At 44.1% G+C, this 22,515-nt stretch overlaps 1 protein-coding gene across 1 annotated transcript in view; it reads left to right on the top strand.

Moving 5' to 3' along the window:
- Window positions 1-19,692, top strand: part of SS18L1 (SS18L1 subunit of BAF chromatin remodeling complex) — a 69,830-nt gene extending 50,138 nt beyond the window's left edge. Inside the window, exons 9-11 of the mRNA XM_030212226.1 lie at window positions 11,735-11,857; window positions 13,778-13,905; window positions 18,830-19,692. Of these exons, the coding sequence (XP_030068086.1) occupies window positions 11,735-11,857; window positions 13,778-13,905; window positions 18,830-18,856 (278 nt within the window). The 3' untranslated portion in view covers window positions 18,857-19,692. The remainder of the gene's footprint in view (window positions 1-11,734; window positions 11,858-13,777; window positions 13,906-18,829) is intronic.
- The last annotated feature ends 2,823 nt before the right edge of the window (window positions 19,693-22,515 follow it).

Genomic DNA, 22,515 nt, shown 5'->3' with positions numbered 1-22,515 from the left:
TGGGTCAGACCAATGGTCCATCTAGCCCTGTATCCTGTTTCCAACAGTGGCCAAGCCAGGTCACAAGTGCCTGGCAGAAACCCAAACTGTGGCAACACTCCATGCTACCAACCCCAGGGCAAGCAGTTGCTTCCCCATGTCTGTTTCAATAGCAGACTATGGACTTTTTCTTCAGGAACTTGTCCAAAACATTTTTAAACCCAGATACCCTAACCGCTGTTTCTACATCCTCCGGCAAAGAGTTCCAGAGCTTAACTATTCGTTGATTGAAAAAATATTTCCTCCTATTTGTTTTAAAAGTATTTCCATGTAACTTCCTTGAGTGTCCCCTAGTCTTTGGTATTTTGGAATAAGTAAAAAATTGATTCACTTCTACCCATTCTACACCACTCAGGACTTTGTAGACCTCATTCATATCTCCCCTCATCCATCTCTTTTCCAAGCTGAAGAGCCCTAACTGCTTTAGCCTTTCCTCATATGAGAGGAGTTCCATCCCCTGTATCATTTTGATCGCTCTTCTTTGAAAATTTTCTAATTCTGCTATATCTTTTTTGAGATATGGTGACCAGAACGGAATGCATTACTCAAAGTGAGGTCGCACCATGGAGCAATACAGAGGCATTATAGTATTTTTGGTCTTATTCACCATCCCTTTCCTAATAATTCCTAGCATCCTATTTGCTTTTTTGGCCGCCACCACACATTGAGCAGAAGATTTCAGCGTATTATCTACAATGACACCTAGATCTTTTTCTTGGTTGCTGACCCCCAAGGTAGGCCCTAAAGTTAGGTAACTATGGTTCGGATTATTCTTTCCAATGTGCATCACCTTGCATTTATCCACATTAAATTTCATCTGCCATTTGGATGCCCAGTCTTCCAATTTCCTACGGTCTTCCTGCAATATTTCACAGTCTGCATGTGGTTTAACAACCTTGAATAGTTTTGTGTCATCTGCAAATTTAATTACCTCACTTGTCATTCCGATTTCCATATCATTTATAAATATGTTAAATAGCACTGGTCCCAGTACTGATCCCTATGGCTCTCCACTGTTCACCCTCGTCCATTGAGAGAAATGACCATTTAACACTACCCTCTGTTTTCTGTCTAATAACCAGTTTCTAATCCACACTGGAACATTGCCTCCTATCCCATGACTCTTTAATTTTCTCAGGAGTCTCTCATGAGGAACTTTATCAAAGGCTTTTTGAAAATCTAGACAAACTACCTTCTCACCTTTATCAATATGTTTATTCACACCTTCAAAAAAATGAAGCAAATTTGTGCGGTAAGACTTCCCTTGGCTGAACCCATTCTGATTCTCTTCCATTAAACCATGTTTGTCTATGTGTTCCATAATTTTATTCTTTATAATAGTTTCCACTATTTTGCCCAGCACTGACGTCAAACTTTCCGGTCTGTAATTTTCCGGATCACCCCTGGAACCCTTTTTAAAAATTGGCATCGCATTGGCCACCCTCCAAAATTAGGTACTACAGACGATTTTAATGATAGGTTACATATTACTAACAGCAGATCAGCAATTTCATGCTTGAGTTCTTTGAGTACCCTTGCATGCATGCCATCCAGTCCACGTGATTTATTACTCTTTAATTTGTTGATTTGGCTCAGTACATCTTTTCATCGAGATTTCTTTCAGTTCCTCCACATCATCACCCTTGAAATCCATTTCTGGTACAGGCAGATCTCTTACATCTTCTTCCTTAAAGACCAAAGTAAAGAATTCATTCAGTTTTTCCGCTATGGCCTTGTCCTTCCTCAGTGCCCCTTTTGCTCCTTCCTGATTTAATGGTCCCACGGATTCCCTCACAGGCTTTCTGTTTCTGACGTACCTGAAAAAGTTGTTACTATGAGTTTTAGCCTGTGCAGCAAGTTTCTCTTCATATTCTCTTTTAGCCTTCTTTATTATGCTTTGCATCTGACTTGCCAGTTCTTATTTTGCTTCTTATGTTCTTCATTTTCCATTCTTTTGGCTGTAATAGCCTCTTTCACTTCACCTTTTAACCATACTAGCCATCATTTTCTCTTCTTTTCACCTTTGCAAATACATGGAATGCATCTGGCCTGGGCTTCCAAGATGGCATTTTTGAATAACATCCATGTCTGATTTAGTGTCCTAACCTTTGTAGCTGATCCTTTTAGTTTCTTTTTAACCATTTTCCTCATTTTATTATAGTCGCCCTGTCAAAAATTAAAAGTAGCTGTTTCTTAGGGGACCCAACACCACCACCTCTCGCACTATGCCCCTGCACACAACCAAAGACCAGATCCAAAATTGCTCCCCCTCTTGTCGGTTCCTGGACCAGTTGCTACAAGAAGCAGTCACTTATTACATCTAGAAATTTTATCTCCATGATGTCACATTTATCCAGTCAATGTTGGGGTAATTGAAATCACAATATTCAAAGAGATTCTACATTCATGAACCGTGAGTATTTCAAGGTGAATATGGACTTTATTGAAAGATGGTGGAGAAAAAAAAGACCTCCGTGGAACCAGTCCCTACCTCTTTTTAAAGGACACGCCTTTTAGATAGAGAGGAGACCTCTTTAATCATCAGTCTTCAAAAAAAACTCCACATCATTTACTTTCATCTTAAATGTGCCAACACACCCTTCTTGGATGGTGTTTATTAAGAATATTTTCCCCTGACGCAGCCGTATCATGGCGAAACAGGGCTTCCCTGTCGGGAGTGAAGGAGAACAGAAGGAAGGTGCGAAATGAGAACTAAGAAGTTGCACTAATTAGTGGAAGAAATCCATGTCTGTCCACCATCCAATATAAGTAGTGGAGTTTTTTTGCTTGACAGCATTTAATTACAGTGTCTGCCCCTATGAGTGTTTGGAAGGGTGTGTTGGCACATTTAAGATGAAAGTAAATGATGTGGAGTTTTTTTGAAGACTGATGATTAAAGAGGTCTCCTCTCTATCTAAAAGGCGTGTCCTTTAAAAAGAGGTAGGACTGGTTCTACTGAGGTCTTTTTTTCTCCACCATCCAATAAAGTCCTTATTCACCCTGGAATACTCGCAGTTCATGAATGCAGAATCTCTTGAATATTGTGGTTATGATATTCTACTTGTTTCAACTTTGTACGGTAGTGGAGGAGTGACCTAGTGGTTAGGGTGGTGGACTTTGGTCCTGGGGAACTGAGGAACTGAGTTCGATTCCCGGCACAGGCAGCTCCTTGTGACTGTGGGCAAGTCACTTAACCCTCCATTGCCTACCGCATTGAGCCTACCATGAGTGGGAAAGCGCGGGGTACAAATGCAACAAAAATAAATAAAATAAATAAATAAAATAATTGAAATCACCCATTATTATAGTGTTGCCCAATTTGCCAGCTTTCCTAATTTCTGTAAACATTTCTCTATCTGTCTGTTCATTCTGTCCCGGTGGACGGTAGTACAGCCCTAAAAGAATACTCCTTCCCTTCAAACATGGAATTTCTATCCATAATGATTCCACGCTGCTATCTTCATGTGGAATGTGAATCCCGCTCTGCATCAGTGTGAAGAGCAGACACAGGTGATGTGAGCCCCGCTCTGTATCAGTATGAACAGCAGGTGTTGTGAACCACACTGCACCAGTGTGAAGAACAGAGACAGGTGCTGTGAACCCTGCTCTGTATCAGTGTGAACAGCAGACACGGGTATGAAGAACAGAGACAGGAACTGTGAACCTCACTCTATATCCATGTGATTAGCAAACACAGTTGCTGTGAACCCCGCTCTTCATCAGTGTGATTAGCAAACACAGGTGCTGTGAACCCTGCTCTGTATCACTGTGAACAGCAGACACACGTGCTGTGAACCCTGCTCTGTATCACTGTGAACAGTAGACACAGGTGCTGTGAACCACACTCTGCATCAGTGTGAACAGCAGACACATACTGTATGCTATGCAGACACAGATAGTAACATAGTAAATGATGGCAGATAAAGACCTGTACAGTCCATCCAGTCTGCACAACAAGATAAACTCATTTTACATGGTATGTGATACTTTATATGTATACCCGAGTTTGATTTTTCCTTGCCTTTCTCAGGGCACAGACCGTAGAAGTCTGCCCAGTTCCCGTTTTGTTTCCAATTACCGGCATCGCCACCCAATCTCCACTATGATTCCACGGAACCATTCCTTCTAAACAGGATTCCTTTGTGTTTATTCCACGCATGTTTGAATTCCATTACCATTTTCATCTCCATCACCTCCCGCGGGAGGGCATTCCACATATCCACCACCCTCTCCGTGAAAAAATACTTCCTGACATTAGTCCTGAGTCTGCCCCCCTTCAACTTCAATTCATGTCCTCTAGTTCTACCACCTTCCTGTCTCCGGAAAAGGTTCGTTTGCGGATTAATACCTTTCAAATATTTGAATGTCTGTATCATATCACCCCTGTTTCTCCTTTCCTCCAAGGTATACATGTTCAGGTCAGCAAGTCTCTCCTCATACGGTTTGCAACGCAAATCCCATACCATTTTTGTAGCTTTTCTTTGCACTGCTTCCAGTCTTTTTACATCTTTAGCAAGATACGGCCTCCAAAACTGAACACAGTAGTCCAAGTGGGGCCTCACTTGTAGAGGGGCATCTACACCTCCTTTCTTCTTCTGGTTATGCCCCTCTCTACGCAGCCTAGCATCCTTCTGGCCACGGCCGTCGCCTTGTCACATTGTTTCTTCACCTTCAGATCCTCCGAACCAACACCTCAAGGTCTCTCTCCCGAGTTGAGCTTACTAATCTCTCCCCTCCTATCTGGTATCTCTCTTTTGGGTTTCTGCACCCCAAGTGCATCACTCTATACTTCTTGGCATTAAATGTTAACTGGTGAAAAAATTATAGAAACCTAAATAGCGGCATCTTCAGGGGAACTGATAGTTCAGCGAAAACCTGGTTTTCATGGCCCATGTAGGAAACTTTGGACACTGATCATAAGATTGATGGAGTAGTCTTGCACTAACTGTTTATTTTAAAAGTATTGCATTGACCGGGACCTTACTTCACCTCCTGATTTGTTTATAACATCGAGACCGTTGAACCACTCCACCCTCTGAAATCCACCTAAGCTAAGTAGCTGGTATTTTATTATTATCATTTTTTTCAGAAATTACTCTAGTACTTGAGTGCTATGTTTAGGTTGGAGGCAGGGTGTGCAATGATGTCGGTAAGGTGCTTTTACACATCCCGAGTCTTTGGGTCATTGTAATACACCAAAAAAACTGAGCACAATATAATACTATACACTGCATATATGAAAAAAGAACGTTCTTAAAAAATGTTTGTTTGATACTTTTTACTATATGTTTAGGTTTCTATAACTTTTTCACCAGTTGAGTCATCAGGAATCGTTTTTCTAGGAAACCCGGTAATTAGAATAGTACATTAAATTTTAACTGCCAGACCCTCGACCATTCTTCTAACATTCGGAGATCCCTTCTCATTGTTTCTACTCCCTCCAGGGTATCCACTCTATTGGCTATTTTCGTGTCATCTGCAAAAAGGCACACCTTTCCTTCCAACCCTTCAGCAATATCTCCCAAAAATATATTAAACAGAATAGGCCCCAGCACCGACCCCTGAGGAACTCCACTGCTCACCTTCCTTTCCTCCGAGTGGATTCCATTTACCACCACCCTCTGCCACCTGTCGGTCAACCAGTTTCTTATCCAGTTCACCACTTTCGGTCCTAAGTTCAACCCTTTCAGCTTATTCACAAGTCTTCTGTGGGGGACTATATCAAAATCTTTGCTGAAGTCCAAGTAGATTACATCTAGCGCACGTCCCTCATCCAGTTCTTTGGTCACCCAGTCAAAAAAGTCAATAAGATTCGTTTGGCAGGATTTTCCTTTGGTAAAGCCATGTTGCCTCGGGTCCTGTAACCTGTCGGCTTCTAGAAAGTTAACTATCCTTTCTTTTAGCAGCGACTCCATTATTTTTCCTACCACCGACGTGAGACTTACCGGTCTGTAGTTTCCCACTTCTTCCCTGTCTCCACTTTTGTGAAGAGGGACCACATCCGCTCGTCTCCAATCTCGCGGAACCTCTCCCGTCTCTAAAGATCTATTAAATAAATCTTTAAGAGGTTCCGCCAGGACCCCTCTGAGCTCCTTTAGTATCCTGGGATGTATCCCATCCGGCCCCATAGCTTTGTTCACCTTCAGATTCTCCAGCTGTTTATAAACTTAAATAGCGCAGTATCCACTCCATTCCCAGATGTTCCCTTGGCAGCCAACCGCAGTCCTTCTCCAGGATTTTCCTCCGTGAACACCGAAGAGAAATAATTGTTTATCACGTTCGATTTATCTTCATCACTCTCCACATAGCCATTCTCATTATCTTTCAGTCTCGCAATTCCAATCCTATCTCTTCTCCTTTCTCCAATATATCTGAAAAAAGTCTTGTCACCTCTCTTTACATCTTTAGCCATTTTTTCTTTCGCTTGCGCTTTCGCTAGCCATATTTCCCTCTTCACTTCTTTCAGTTTAATCCGATAATCTTTTCTGTGATCCTCTCGTTGCTTTCTTTTGTATTTCTTGAACAAAGCCTCTTTTGCTCTTATTTTTTCAGCTAATTTGTTTGGAGAACTATAAAGGCTTCCTGCTTCTCTTGTTTTTGTATACTTTCCTCACAAAAAGATCAGTCGCCATATTTATAGCAGCCTTTAGCTTGGACCACAGTTTTTCCACTTCTCCTACGCCTTCCCACGCCAACAGCTCCTTGTTCAGGTATTCCTCCATTTTATCAAAATCAGTATGTCTGAAATCCAGTACTTTGAGTTTTGTGCGTCCGCACTATGCCTTCGCCCTTATATCAAACCATACAGTGTGATGATCACTATTACATAGGTGGGCACCCACCTGGATATCGGAAACACTACCTCCATTAGTGTGCACTAGATCCAGCATCGACCCTTCCCTCATGGGTTCCATCACCATTTGTCTGAGCAAGGCACTTTGACAGGCATCCACAATCTCCCTACTTCTTTCCGATTCTGCAGATGGGACATTCCAATCCACATCAGACAAATTGAAATCTCCCCTTTCATACCAATCTTTTGACTATCTTCTATCAGATCCTTGTCTAACTTCTCCGTTTGCGCAGGAGGTGTGTAGATAACTCCCATGTGGATACAGTTTCCGTTTTCTCTTTCCAGGACGATCCATAAAGATTCTTCTTTTCCCCAGGTTCCCCGCATTTCAGCCGCTCTGATATTCTCTCTCACATACAGAGCCACTCTTCCACCTCTTTGGCCCTTTCTATCCTTCCTAAAAAGATTATAGCCCAGTACGGTCACATCCCATTCATGAGAATCATTGAACCACGTCTCCGTAATAGCAACATTATCCAAGTTTTCTTCAAACATCAGGACTTGCAAGTCTTGAACCTTTTTACTTAGACTACGAGCATTTGTGCACATAGCTTTCCATGTGCTTAGTGAGTTTGGGTGTTTTTTTATATTTACATGACCTTTCCCTCTGCCATCATATTTATTCTTGGGGTGACTTTCCGAAATCCCCTGTTTCCTTTTGTCACCCCCACCCTCTAGTTTAAATGTCTAGAAACATACTGTCTGAATTTCTCCCCAAGGATCCTATTTCCCATCACAGAAAGATGTAGCCCATCATTACAGTACAGCCTGTTATTTTTCAATGTATTACCCCATTCTCCTATGTATCTAAAACCTTCTTCTTTACACCAAGACTCAAGCCACTTATTGAGTTCCTCTGTTTTGCATAGTCTTTCCTCTCCCCTCCCCAACGTAGGAATTACTTCAGAAAAAGCCACAGTCTGAACCAAAGATTTCAGTCCCTCCCCAAACTTCTGGAACGCTCTCTGTGCTGTAAACTTGCTATTGTTGGCCAGGTCATTTGTCCCCAGGTGAATTACAACATCAGCGTTAGAAGCCTCGCTCTCTTCTTGGATCACTTTCAGTATTTGGTCTGTACATCTTGTAGCTGAAGATCCTGGAAGACATTTCACTACGTTGGAACCCCTGAACTGTGCTCCTAAGTTAATGCCTCTGATAATGGAGTCTCCAAGCAGTAATAATTTTCTGCTTTTCACAAGTCTGTCATTAGTTGGGGGATGTTTCTGGGGTTGTACTATTTTCATTGCCTCTGGTTCTACCACAGTACTTCTTTTTTCGCTATCATAATGATGCAACGCTGCAAAAGAATTTGATAGGGACAAAACTTGGAAGGGCTAGTGTTTCTGTGTCACAGATCTTAGTCTACCAGAGCCTACTGTGACCCATCTATTCCTCTGATGTTTCATTCTCTGAGACAGTGGTGGTGGTAAATTAGCTGGGAAATGAGTAATCCTGGACGCTTCTTTAATTGTAGTTAATTCCTTCTTGAGTTTGTTGATCTCTTCTTTCAAGGCTGATATTTGGAGACAGATAGGACAAGCTCTAAGGTTCCAGATAGTTTGCCTTAGGATTAAAGCAGAACATATATTGCACCGAATGAAGGTCATAATGATGTGATTCACAAGTGTGAAAAAGTGAACTATGAGAGGAAATAACAAGAATTAGGATTGGCCAATTAAGTGTAATGAAGATACTTGTCCCTTGATTGCCCTATATAAAGGGAGTTTACCTAGGGGTGGGTGGGACTAGGACACAGGTAACCTCAGTTACCAATCAAACCAAGTCTGAAAATGCCCAGTGCAGCTCCCAGCTCACAAGCTAAACTTAGGTTCCACCACAGATATGCTGTGCAGTCTGCTCCATATCATTGTGTTTAGCAAACACAGGTGCTGTGAGCCCATCTGTGTTCCTCAATTCATATCAGTGTGAACAGCAGACACAGGTGCTGCATCCCCTGCTCTGTATCAATATAAATAACACACACAGGTGTAGTTTCTACAAATGTATAGATTGCACATCTGGCCATAACTGCTCTTTGCGTTTACAGCCATACATGCACAGTGGTATTCCATGTAACTATGCCACATGTGTGCTGTTCCACTGTAATATGCATTGATGTCCAGTGTGGTACAGATTCATGGCGCAAACTGACAGTGTGGAGGAACAGCAGGCTGAGAACCAGGGAAGCCCAGTCCCAACCTCACTGCAGCTCTTTGTGATTTGGGGCAAATCACTTCACTCTCTACTGCCTCAGGTACAAACCTATGCCCCGATGCTCAGAACCAAATGCGGGCACTAGAAGTCTCTTGCACCAGACTAGTGCCCACATTTGTGCGGGAGGCTCTAACATGGAAGACGAGTATGCCAAAGATTAACACAAATAGCATGCTAATGCAGTCAAACGGATATTAATGAGGTCATTTCCTATTCCCTCCCAGTGCTCAGAGAACAGCGCGCAAAACAAAGCCACCTTACTGCTGAAAAAAATAACGTCAGCTCGGATCAGGCATTAGGGCTTTTGAGAGGATTTCTCATGATTCTTTCTTTAAAATCTGCTGGTTCTTATATAATTTGGAAGCTGAAAGAAGCCCATGCAAACCCCTAAGTGCTTGTAGTGAGAAACAAACGTATGCAAGTCAGAGCAAACCCCAAAACTAAAAGTACACATTGGTGCCTGTCTCCTGCGTTTAAATATAAACGTTTCAATTTAAGGCATAGAAAACAGATGCCAATATGTGCTTCACGTTCGTGTTTGCCAGGTGCATGCGCACAGGAGCTGAGCGAAATTGTTCTGTGCATGCGCCAAGCACGTCCCCCCCCCCCCCACCCCCTCCTTCTTTCACTTTTGCAGCATGCATTTCATTTGAATATCCTTTCCTTTGAGAATTAATTAGCCAAGTTTTGGTGCTGTTCTGTCAGTATGGTTTCTGCTCTGTTGGCTTACTGCGGCAGTTTTGAGCATTAGCCTGCTAGATTGTAAGCTCACTGGAGACAGGGAAATACCTACTGTACCTGACTACGGACTGTACCTGACTACTGTACAGACTATGGACAACAGACTTTGTGCTTTAATTGCCCTATACAAACGTTAGCCCCCAAATTATATATATGGCGCTCAAAACTATACGTGCAAATCTGGGAACGCACCCTCATCCTCCCCGTCTCATCTGCCCGCAACCTCGGAGTCATCTTCGACTCCTCCCTCTCCTCTGCGCATATCCAGCAGATAGCCAAGACCTGTCGCTTCTTTCTCTTTAACATCAGCAAAATTCGCCCTTTCCTCTCTGAGCACACCACCCGAACTCTCGTCCACTCTCTCATTACCTCTCGCCTTGACTACTGCAAACTACTCACTGGCCTCCCACTTAACCATCTATCCCCCCTTCAATCCGTTCAGAACTCTGCGGCACATCTTATATTCCGCCTGGACCGATATGCTCTTATCACCCCTCTCCTCAAGACACTTCACTGGCTTCCATCAGGTACCGCATACAGTTCAAGCTTCTCCTTCTAACCTACAAATGCACTCAGTCTGTAGCCCCTCATACCTCTCTACCCTCATCTCCCCTTACGTTCCCACCCGTAACCTCTGCTCACAGGACAAATCCCTCCTCTCAGTACCCTTCTCCTCCCCGTTTCTGCCTCATCTCACCCTATGCTTGGAATAAACTTCCTGAGCCCTTACGCCAAGCCTGCCCATCTTCGAATCCTTGCTCAAAGCCCACCTCTTCAATGTCGCCTTTGGCACCTAACCTATTCAGGAAATCTAGACTGCCCCAATTTGATTGCCCCTATTTGACTGACTGTACATTTGTCCTTTAGATTGTAAGCTCCTTGAGCAGGGACTGTCCTTCTATGTTAAACTGTACAGCGCTGCATAACCCTAGTAGCGCTTTAGAAATGTCAAGTAGTAGTAGTAGTAGTTTGTGTGCACAATGTAATTGAACGAGCCAATTAGTGCCAATAATTAGAATTTACACATGCATCTTCCTAGTTGGGATTCTATAAAGATACGCCTTTAAAATTTTTCTGCGCGGATCTGAAAAGGGGGCTTGGCCATGGGAGGGGTATGGTCTTTCCTAGAACTTGTGTACAGTGTTATATAATGTGATAGATCCACGCCAAATTTAAGGTGCGAGGATTTACAGCAGGTTTCAGTTGGTGTAAATCATCACGCCCAAAATTGGGCGCAGATCCTGGCGCTGTTATTCTATAAACGCTGCCCAACTTGAGGCATCATTTATAGAATAGTACTTGGCACTCATTTTTTCAGCTCTGTTTGCAGAATCTAGTCCTATGTGTGTTCTCAGCTAAAAGAACATACCTCCTTAAAAATGTCCAGGAGTCCTGCATGCCTTCAATCCCTCTCTCTTCTTCCTTCCGGGGACACTCTGCTATATATGAGCCAGTGAGGTGGTCTCTTTGTGGATTCTTGTACAGACATTAGCAGCACCTGAGTGTTGATTCGTCCTCTTTATAGGGTTTCTCAGTCCCACACCTTTTTTTCTTAATTCAACTTTCCAAATGTGCATTAAGCAAAAATCAAGAAAACAAACAGAATTAATTAAATGCAATGCATTTGAGTATTAATCCCCCCCAAAAGAAAAAAAAAACATTCTTTCCATCTAGCTCACATCTAGGGAACCAACAAGACTAACATCCAAGAAAGAAAAAAAAAACCTAAGCAAAACAATTTAATTCACAACGGGCAGGAAACAAATCCTATATCGGTCCGCTTCTAATTAACTCAAACCTTCAGTCCCACTTCTGATGGACAGCAGAAGTTCTGCTAAAGGAGAAAATCTGTGAACACCAATTCTAACCCAGGTTCTCTTCTCCTAGGGAATTCACAGTACAGCCAGCAACAGGCGAGTTACCAGCAGGGGGCAGCAGCACAACAACAGTCATACCCACAGCAGCAGTACCAGAATCAGCAAAGCTACCCTGGACAGCAGCAAGGCTATGGTGAGTCCCAGCTGGGGTCTGATAGTGAGAAGAGTCAGTATCTCTCCATTTTCTAGTCTGAAGAAAGAAAGAAAATTGTCTGTGGTATGGATGGGTTCAGGTGCTTTTTATTTGGATAAAAATAATGCTAACCTTCCTAAATCAGCCATTAAAGGGGCCGATATTTAGCCGGCTGCAGTGAGCGCTTTGCTCACCGCCAACGGAGTTATTCCCAGATATTCAAAGGCAGGCCCTGCTCGGGCTTCGGCTTTGAATATCAGGCTAACACATAGCCACTTAAGTCGATATTCAGCACTTAAGTGGCCATGGCCTAGCGCATAAAAATAGGACAGACTTTTATGCGCTAAACCTGGCCACTTAACGGCTGAATATCAGCACTTAAGCGGCTGTGCTGACTCCTCCCCCGAATGCCCCCAACATAGCTGACTTTGCGTTAGATGCTAACCACAAATTTCAGCAGCACTTAGCCAGTTAGGTGCCACTGAAAATTAGCAGCTAGCCTCGACCAAGCGATTTAACCGGTCAATGGCCAGCTAACTTGCTTTGAATATTGGCCCAGGGTGTCTATGTGAAAAGCCCTATTTTATAAGGTAGCATAGGAGCCTATGTGCTTTCATAAAATGGCCACCCAGAACCAGCCCCTAGCAGTATGCAAATGCTTTCATACAAATTGACACTAGCTCCAAAGATGTGTGGATTTTCCATTCATGGGCCTGCATATTTTCTCAAACACACACACACACACACACACACACACACATTGCAGCTCTATCCCAATCTGCCCAAACTATTGTTCCAGGAACACCTATGTGCAGTGCATATATAAGTACATACCATTTGTGTGTCTGCATACTTATAGGCATGTATACAGCCTTGGAGTTATAGAAGGGCCTATTTCCATATACGAAGCATCTAATATAATAAAACTCACCCTCAACCTTCTGAGGACAACGTTCTGAAGTCACTCAGACTCCCAGAACGGTTCGTAACTTCATGGTGGTGAAGCCACTGACCATGACTCGCTGCCCCGCCCTCGCGTCAAACGTCGAGGGCGGAAAACCTAAAGAAAAATGAAAGAAGGGACCGCATCCAGGCAGGGGGAGGAGTAGGGAAACACGCTGGCCACCAACCTCGCAAACCACCCGAAAGCTACGGAGTTAAAATGAAGCCCCGCACACAGAATGACCAAGGTCCAACACCCACCCACCCCCGCGCCGCCCCCCCTCGTGCACTGCCCCCCCCCAAAACAACCAACAAAGCTCATCAGAAGAAAAGAAGCCCAGCCCACAAAATGCTGGCGGTGCAACACCCACCCCCCGAGCTGCCCCCCCCCCCCCCCCCAAGCCACCTACCGTCGCGTAGCTTTGCTGGCGGGGGATACGAAACCCCGCCAGCACAAGTCCTGTCTTCAGACTCCGGCGTGATCTTCAGCATTTACTAGCCTCTGCAGGCAGGGCTTCCTGCACGTGCAGGACGTCAGACGCACAGAACCCCGCCCAGCACAGGCTAGCAATGCCGAAGATCAAGCGGAGTCAGCAGACAACACAGGACTTCTGCTGGCGGGATTTTGGGTCCCCCGCCAGCAAAACTACGCAACGGTGGGTGGGATGGCGGCGGGGGGGGGGAGCATCGCGCGGAGGAGGCAGTGACGGCAATAAACGAACACACCCCTGCAATCTGGCAGTGCTTCCTTCCCTCATCTTCAAAGCACCGCTTCCAGAAACCCCTGCCCCTTAGACATCCTATTGAAAATTTATTCCCCCCACCAAAGGGTGAAAAGTCAGGGCTTTCTGAGGCAGATGCAACATGGGGCCAATTTAACTAGCTAATAAGAATTGCTGAATTCTGTTTGTAAAGTGCTTCAGGCAGAAACCCATAATGGGGCACTATACAATATATGGCATGTTGTTGTTCTCTCAGGCCCGGCACAAGGAGCTGCATCTCAGTACTCCAACTACCAGCAGGGCCAGGGGCAGCAGTATGGGACCTATAGAACATCTCAGACAGGCCCAGCAGCACAACAGCAGAGGCCTTATGGATATGAACAGGCAAGTTCCATCTTACATTTTCTTTTATTTCTCCCTCCTTCCCCACCTCCTCTAACTGATCTTGATTGTTCTCCTCTCTCTTGTTGAACTTCTCTATGTGTCTTTCCCTTCTCCACCTCTTGTCTCCATTTTCCATCTCTATTCATATATTTTGTCTGCTCCTCATCATTTGTGGGTTCGCCTCTGCCATCACCTTTTCTACTCCTCCATCACCTCAACCATACTGGCTCGGATCAAAAGTTCATGAAACCCAATATCTTGTTTCCAACAGTGGCCAATCTAGGTCACATGCACTTGGCAGGATCCCAAAACAGCAGCGATATTCCATGCTGCTTATTTCCTTGATAACAGTTTCGGGATTTTTCCTCCAGGAGCTTGTCCAGACCTTTTACCACAAACTCACAATTGGCACGCATTGGACGTCCTTGACCTATAAGCGAAAAAAAGAAGGACGTCCGTGATGAGCACTTGGACGTTTTCACCTGGACCTGTTTTTCTTACGACTAAGGCACAAAAAGGTGCCCGAAATGACCACCGGAGAGAATCGGGGATGACCTCCTGTTACTCCCCCAGTGGTCACTAACCCCCTCCCACCCTCAAAAAACATCTTTCAAAATATTTTATGCCAGCCTCAAATGTCATACTCAGATCCGTGACAGCAGTATGCAGGTCCCTGGAGCAGTTTTAGTGGGTGCAGTGCACTTCAGACAGGCAGACCCAGCCCCACCCCCCTACCTGTTACGTTTGTGGAGGAAACAGCGAGCCCTCCAAAACCCACCAGAAACCCACTGTACCCACATCTAGGTGCCCCCCTTCACCCATAAGGGCTATGGTAGTGGTGGGTAGTGGGTTTTGGGGGGCTCAGCACACAAGGTAAGGGAGCTATGTACCTGGGTGCAATTTAGGAAGTCCACTGCAGTGCCCCCTAGGGTGCCTGGTTGTTGTCCTGGCATGTCAGGGGGACCAGTGCACTAGAAATGCTGGCTCCTCCCATGACCAAATGGCTTGCATTTGGTCGTTTCTGAGATGGACGTCCTTGGTTTCGATTATCGCTGAAAATCAGAAATGTCCATGTCTAGGGATGACCAAATTTAAGGATTTGGACATCCCTGACGGTATTTTCGAAACGAAAGATGGACGTCCATCTTGTTTCAAAAATAAGGGTTTCCCCGCCCCTGGATCGGGACATTTTGCAAGGACATCCAAATCAAAACTTGGATGTCCCTTTCGAAAATGCCCCTCCACCTGTACTGATAGGTGCTCCATTTGTAATAACTCATGCATATGATTACGCCAGTGGTTATCAAACCTGGTCCTAGAGGCACCCTAGCCAGTCATGTTTTCAGGATATCCACAGTGCAGGCAGTGCATACAAATCTCACTCATGAATATTCATTGTGGATATCCTGAAAAACTGGCTGGCTAGAGTGCCTCCAGGACTAGGTTTGGGAACCACTGGATTACGCCTTTCATTCAAAGTTGGTGGATCTGTTTGTAACCATTTTAGCAGCATAAATCTTTTGACAATCAGACATGGTTTTTAGAAACACAGGAGAGATCCGAACACCCTCCATGATGCCATCCATTGATTGACTGGGGTATTTTTAAATACAATCTACATGTGAAGTAAATGCTTAACCTTTACACTGCTCCTTTAGCTTTTTGACAGTTTTCCTCATTTTATCATAATCTCCCTTTTGAAAGTTAAAATGCTAGCACAATAGATTTACATAATAAGTACATAAGTATTGCCATACTGGGACAGACCAAAGGTCCATCAAGCCCAGCATCCTGTTTCCAACAGTGGCCAATCCAGGTCAGAAATGCCTGTCAAGATCCCCAAAAAGTACTAAACATTTTATACTGCTTATCCCAGAAATAGTGGATTTTCCCCAAGTCCAACTTAATAATGGTCTATGGACTTTTCCTTTAGAAAGCCGTCCAATCCTTTTTTAAACTCTGCTAAGCTAACTGCGTTTACCATATTCTCCGGCAATGAATTCCAGAGTTTAATTACATGTTGAGTGAAAAACATTTTCTCCGAATCATTTTAAATTTACTACTTTGTAGCTTCATCGCATGCCCCCTAATCCTTGGGTTCTCCCTCCAGTTGTTAAATTTGATCACTTTATGATCACTGTTGCCAAGTGGTCCCATTGCCGTTACCTCTTGCCCCAAATCCTGCATACCATTAAAGACTAGGACTAAAATAGCTCAGTTTCATTAGGCACCGAAAACAGGACAGGGCGCCAGGCAATATAAGACCAGCGCGGGACAAACACAGTTGGCAGGGGTTAGGGACTCCTGCCAGCCAAACCAGGGGCCCCAGAGCCAATTTTGGGGGGGCCCTAGGCCCCCGTGACCCCCCTGTAGCTACGCCACTGTCTTGGTTCCTGGGCCAGCTACTCAATGAAGCAGTCATTTACCCCTGGATTCAGTACAGTTCACCAAAACGTAGGTGCGCAAATCAATTAGTTAACAAGACATTAACAATTAATAATTGGACTTAGTTGGCACCAGTTTAGAGTTGCCCTAGGTGCTATTCTATAACATCCATGCCTATCTTTTCTAGTATGCAGCTTAAAGGGGTGTGGCCATGGGAGGAATATGGGCAGATCAGGGGATATTCCTAGAAGTTATGCGTGATGAAAACCTACCTCTTCAAAAAATTCTACAGCTAATCACAAAGATATCGTCACCTTCCTTTCAAATCTACCTCTTCAAAAACGATATGAATAAATATCACCAAATCTCTACAATTGAACACAAAAGCTACCACTATCTTTTCCACTTCAAATCTATCTCGTCAAAAGCTCTAGGAATAACCACATGAACTATAGATGCCCTCTCAACATTGCACAACACTTTTGTAACGTCACCAAAATGTAAATTGTAAGCCACTTTGATCCGAAACTTGTTTTTAGATAATAGTGGGATACAAGAATGTATAAATAAATATAATATTATAGTTTGCGTGCTTAGCTTCCAATAATTAGGTGCCAGCGTTTACACTGGGATTGAGCAGGTGTAAATGCTGTAACCTAAACTTTTCTGGTATCAAATTTTCAGTGCTATTTGTAGAATTCCCCCCATCTTAATTCATATAGAAACTTTACCTCTGTGGGGTCTCCTGATGTGATATTTACCTAGTTAATATTGAAACTACTCAATATTATTCTATTGCCAAACAGTTTTCTGTTAGCATGTCTTCTTTTGTCTGTTTAGTCTGGCCTGTTGACTGGTAGTATACCACCTCCCTCCCCCCCTTTCTCATCACATATTGAGATATCACGATGTATTTGGTTTCCTCAAGAGCTTTTATCCTGTTTAACTCTATAACATGTCCCTGGCTCCAGCATTATGGAATTCATTACCTTCATATTTATTTTTGTTACATTTGTACCCCACGCTTTCCCACTCATGGCAGGCTCAATGCGGCTTACCTATTATATACAGGTACTTATTTGTACCTGGGGCAATGGAGGGTTAAGTGACTTGCCCAGAGTCACAAGGAGCTGCCTGTGCCTGAAGTGGGAATCGAACTCAGTTCCTCAGTTCCCCAGGACTAGAGTCCACCACCCTAACCACTAGGCCACTCCTTCACTTTATGTTCAGATACTTCCTTTGGGAAACTCAGACTGGTTTAATGAGATTACTATTGTCTCAGGCTTTCCCAGTGTGTGAGTTTTGATATTTGGGAATATATTGGGAAGAACTGTTGTACACAAATGTTGGGTTCCTTTTTCCACTCTGACATGTTGATTAATGGAGATGGGATTTGACATACTACCTTTCTGTGTACAATCAAAGCGGTTTACATATTATATACAGGTACTTATTTTGTACCTGGTGTGATGGAGGGTTAACTGACTTGCCCAGAGTCAAGGGGCTGCAGTGGGTTCGCAGGCCACTGCACTAACCATTAGGCTAGTTAATGTTGTTTATGTAAATCCTACATAATAATTTGCACCTCCAACATTCCATGGCTGGCTGGCTGTCTGGGTTCGTAACATCTCCTGACATCAGCCAGCCTCCAGAATTCCATTCCTCCTCACTGTCCCGCCCTTGCGTCAAGACGTAATGACGTCAGAGGGCAGAAAAGTGAGAGGGAAGGGAACGCTGGAGGCGAGCTGACGTCAGGAGGGATGTTATGAAGCCAGCACCAGCCAGCCAGAGAACGTTCAGGTACAAATCGAGGGGAGGAGAGAATCGCGGGAAATCAAGGGGAGGGAGGGGCAGGGCAGGTCAGAGGAGAATTGATGGACATGGATGGGATGGGAGGACAGTAAAAGAGAGAATGGCGGGACACGGATGGGAGGGCAGGGAAGAGGAGAATTGCTGGAAATGGAGGAAAGGGGAGAGAAGGGAAGAATCACTGGACATGGAGGGGAGGGCAGGGGAGAGAGAAAAAAAAAGCTTACATCACAGCCTTCCTAGTGCCCGTTTCATTGTTGAGGAAACGGGCATGGTTCAACTAGTGTGTTATAAACTGTTTGTTTCTTGTTTTTTGTAATGTGAAATGTATTACTTTTTTCTTTCATGTAATTACGATGCAAACTGTTTTCTTTCTACTTTAAAGAAAGGTAGTATATAACATTTGAATAAATATAAATGGACCAGCTTGATCCACCCTCTTATTGTAATATAATTTGTACCCTGAAATCACAGAGTCCCACTGGCTCATCTCCTCTTACCTCTCTACCTTCTCATTTCCTGAATCTTTTGTCTTTCATCCCTTGATATTATTCTCCCCGTTTCTCACCCTTCCACACTTTACCTTCTCTGCCTCTCATCCCCATTTTAACTTCCCCTACCTCTCCACGTGCCCTTCTTTTGCAAGTCATTTAAATAACTCTTTTGTTGTTGTTGTTATTATTACTATTACTTCTAACACTGGTGTTCATCTTTTATTTTCTGTGCATAGAGCCAATACGGAAACTACCAGCAATAAGTTGAAAACTACCATATGCCTGGGTGCATGGACAGTTTTCATTCATGGTAATATGTTGGTTCCACATCTGTCTGTAAACAGTGTTCATTTCATGCTACATAAGAAGCTGCCAGGCATCACCAAGAACAAGACAGCGCTTGAATGGTTTGATACTCTGCTTTGTATAGTTCTGTAGATTGACAAACTATGGAAGATTTGTTTCCTGTCTTTCCATTCTTGATGTTTGTAAAATATCTTGGGTGTGGGGGAAGGGATCTCATTCATCATCTGAGATTTAAATAATTGACCTTGGGACACTTCAAGGGCATTCTGAAGTCCAAGCAAATTCCTGCCAATAAGCTGACTTCCTTGGGCAATAAAATAGAACTGTGTAATGTTGTTGCCTCAAAAAAGAGCACACAGCCTTAGCACTGTGTTCCATTTGAACTGTGCAGTAAAGCAAGGGTCTTTAATCAGCAAACTCAAAAAGACCTTTTAACCTTAAGGTGTGCTTCCAGGAGCACTGTCATGCATTTTCTCTAACATCTTTCTTACATGTAAAATTGTGCTCTGTTCATAAAATAACCATTCTAAAGTAATTATAAAAGTTCATAATTGAATCCCAGATTTTTACACAGCTGCTGCCATCTTGGTTTGAACGTGGCACACATGAAACTGCACATGGCAATGTTTGTATAATCATACTCCAAGCAAGACAGTTCTTAAAGGCCAAAAAGAAAAAAAAGAGTTCCTGTCAGAACACAAGCATTGGGCATTCTACCATCACGTGGAGTGGCATAATCGAACGGGGCGCCCAAGATTCCCTGAGGGCGTCCTCGCAGGACGCCCCCGCGAAGGAGCGGAGAAACCCGTATTATCGAAACAAGATGGGCGGCCATCTTTCATTTCGATAATACAATCAGGGACGCCCAAATCTCAACATTTAGGTCGACCTTAGAGATGGTCATCCCCGAATTTCGGCAATAATGGAAACCGAGGACGCCCATCTCAGAAATGACCAAATCCAAGCCATTTGGTCGTGGGAAGAGCCAGCATTCATAGTGCACTGGTCCCCCTGACATACCAGGACACCAACCGGGCACCCTAGGGGGCACTGCAGTGGACTTCAGAAAAAGCTTCCAGGTGCATAGCTCCCTTACCTTGTGTGCTGAATACCTCAAAACCCACTCCCCACAACTGCACACCACTACCATAGCCCTTAGGGATAAAGGAGGGCACCTAGATGTGGGTACAGTGGGTTTGTGGTGGGTTTTGGAGGGCTCACATGTACCACCACAAGTTTAACAGGTGGGGGGGATGGGCCTGGGTCCGTCTGCCTGAAGTGCACTGCAGTGCCCACTATAACTGCTCCAGGGACCTGCATACTTCTGTCATGGAGCTGGGTTTGATATTTGAGGCTGGCATAGAGGCTGGAAAAAATATTTTTAGGGTAGGAGGGGGTTAGTGGCCACTGGGGGAGTAGGGGGAGGTAATCCCCGATTCCCTCCGGTGGTCATCTGGTCATTTAGGGCACATTTTTGTGGCTTGGTCGTAAAAAAAAAAGGAACAAGTAAAGTCGGCCAAGATTTTGTCAGGGACACCATTCTTTTTTCCATTATCGGCCGAGGACGCCCATGTGTTAAGCATGCCCCGGTCCCGCCTTCGCTATGCTTCCGACACATCCCCGTGAACTTTGGTCGTCCCCATGACGAAAAGCAGTTAAGGACGCCCAAAATCGGCTTTCGATTATGCCGATTTGGACAACCCTGTGAGAAGGACACCCATCTCCCAATTTGTGTCGAAAGATGGGCGCCCTTCTCTTTCGAAAATAAGCCTGATAGTGGACCAGAAATGATGATTGGAGAATCATTAAGTGTTCTTACGTGTATCTGCAATCAGACAGGAACCTCTAACACAGTTTAAAACCGTTCCAAGTCTGCTGACTGCATGCCCTTACTGATAGTGGTGGATTTTATAATGATCAACTGAAGATACATGTTATGAGCTCCACCTATCAGAATATGACTTTAAACAGACTTGTGCAAAGCCCAATATTACTGTAAAGGGCTTTCAAAATGCTGGAATGATTGATGGACTTGAAGGAAATTAGAATGTGCAATGTTTTGTGCCGATTCTTTACATTCTTACATTAAGAATATCTTGATGTCCTGTATATATATACGTATATGTATATAAGAATGAGCACTTTGGAAAATTGTTGTACATTTATGCCTTTAATTTGTATATGATTTTGTCTTATTTCCAATTCTCTTTAAGAACAAAATATTTATTGAATTTGTTGGTCATTTTGTGTATCAGTAGGGGTGTGAGGGAAAAGCAAATGTGATGCTGGTTACTTTTTTCTCATTTTTTATGAGCTCTGTCTCATTTTCTACCATACAACATGTACATGCGTAATGTTTGAAATGATATCACTGGCAGGAGCCCCATAAACCTTTTCCTTCCTCAACCCTGCCCACCTTTCTGATACATCAAAAGCGTGTCCATGTCGCTTGAAGAATACAGTGCAGCAGCCGTATTGCTGATGGTGTTTATTTTGTTGATATCTTATTAAAAAAATATTAAAAGGAATGTATTTCTTCCTTCACTTAGCTGTGAGGTTATTTCATGATAGAGTTACCTTCTGCTGCTTATCCATGGCAATACTGTAAAAAGGACTTTACAACACTATGTCCCAGTCTCCTGGATTCTATATATGGCACCCAAAGTTCCACAATGTTTACAGCTGCATTTCCTGTGCTGAAATATGTGGATTAGTTTCCTTGATATTTTTGAATATACAGCGGCGTACTGAGGGCGGGGCAATGGGGGCGGTCCACCCTAGCTGCACACTGCAGGAGGGGGTGCAGGGAGCAGCCGCGTGGCTGTCGGCTCTGCTGGTTCCCTGCTCCCTTTGTTGTTACTTCCTGTTCCAGGGCAGAGGGAGCAGGGAACTGGTGGAGTTGACAGCTGCGCGGCAGCTCCCAGCACCCCAGGCGGTAAGAGGCAATGCACCCTGGGAGGGGGGGGTTCTTGAGATGATGCGCCGGGGGGACGACGACATCGCTGCACCTGGGGGGGGGGGGGGTGCGCAGCGGCGATCTGCCACAGGTGCCAGCCGACCAAGGAACACCACTGTGAATAAATTTTGACATTTTCTTTGCACTTCATCGGGAGACCTTTTTTGTATGCTTGGACGTGCTGTGGTCTCTTATTTTCCTGCTTTTGTTGGTAAAGCTTTTATGAGCCAAAGTTCCACAACCAAATAAATTGGATAATGAGCTCTAAACTATCTAATCGGGTGCTAACAATCAATTATCGATGTTAATTTGCACTCATTAAATTTGCCGACGCATCTGGCTGTGCGCTGTCCCGTAGCACGTATCTCAAATGGCATGGTCGTGGGCATGGGTGTATTCCAAAAAGTTACACGCAGAATTAAAGAATGCCTAAGCACACCTATCTTGGGCGCCGGCCTTTAAACTACTTTTTAGCATGTGTAAGGCCGGTGCCCAAAAATTAGGCACAGTATGCGCACTAAGACCTATTATATACTTAATAGCACTTAGCGCTGAGAGGTGTGCTGAAAAGTGGCCTGCGCTGATGTAGACACGTGTATTGGATGTGTGCAGGTCCATTTTTCAGTGCATCTGCAAAAAAGGCCTTTTGTTGGCCAAAAA

The sequence above is a fragment of the Microcaecilia unicolor genome, chromosome 8 (genome assembly GCF_901765095.1).
Source record: "Microcaecilia unicolor chromosome 8, aMicUni1.1, whole genome shotgun sequence".
NCBI classification, from domain to species: domain Eukaryota; kingdom Metazoa; phylum Chordata; class Amphibia; order Gymnophiona; family Siphonopidae; genus Microcaecilia; species Microcaecilia unicolor.
The sequence above is the reverse complement of the archived record's forward strand: the minus strand, read 5'-3'. Positions and strand labels throughout refer to the sequence as shown.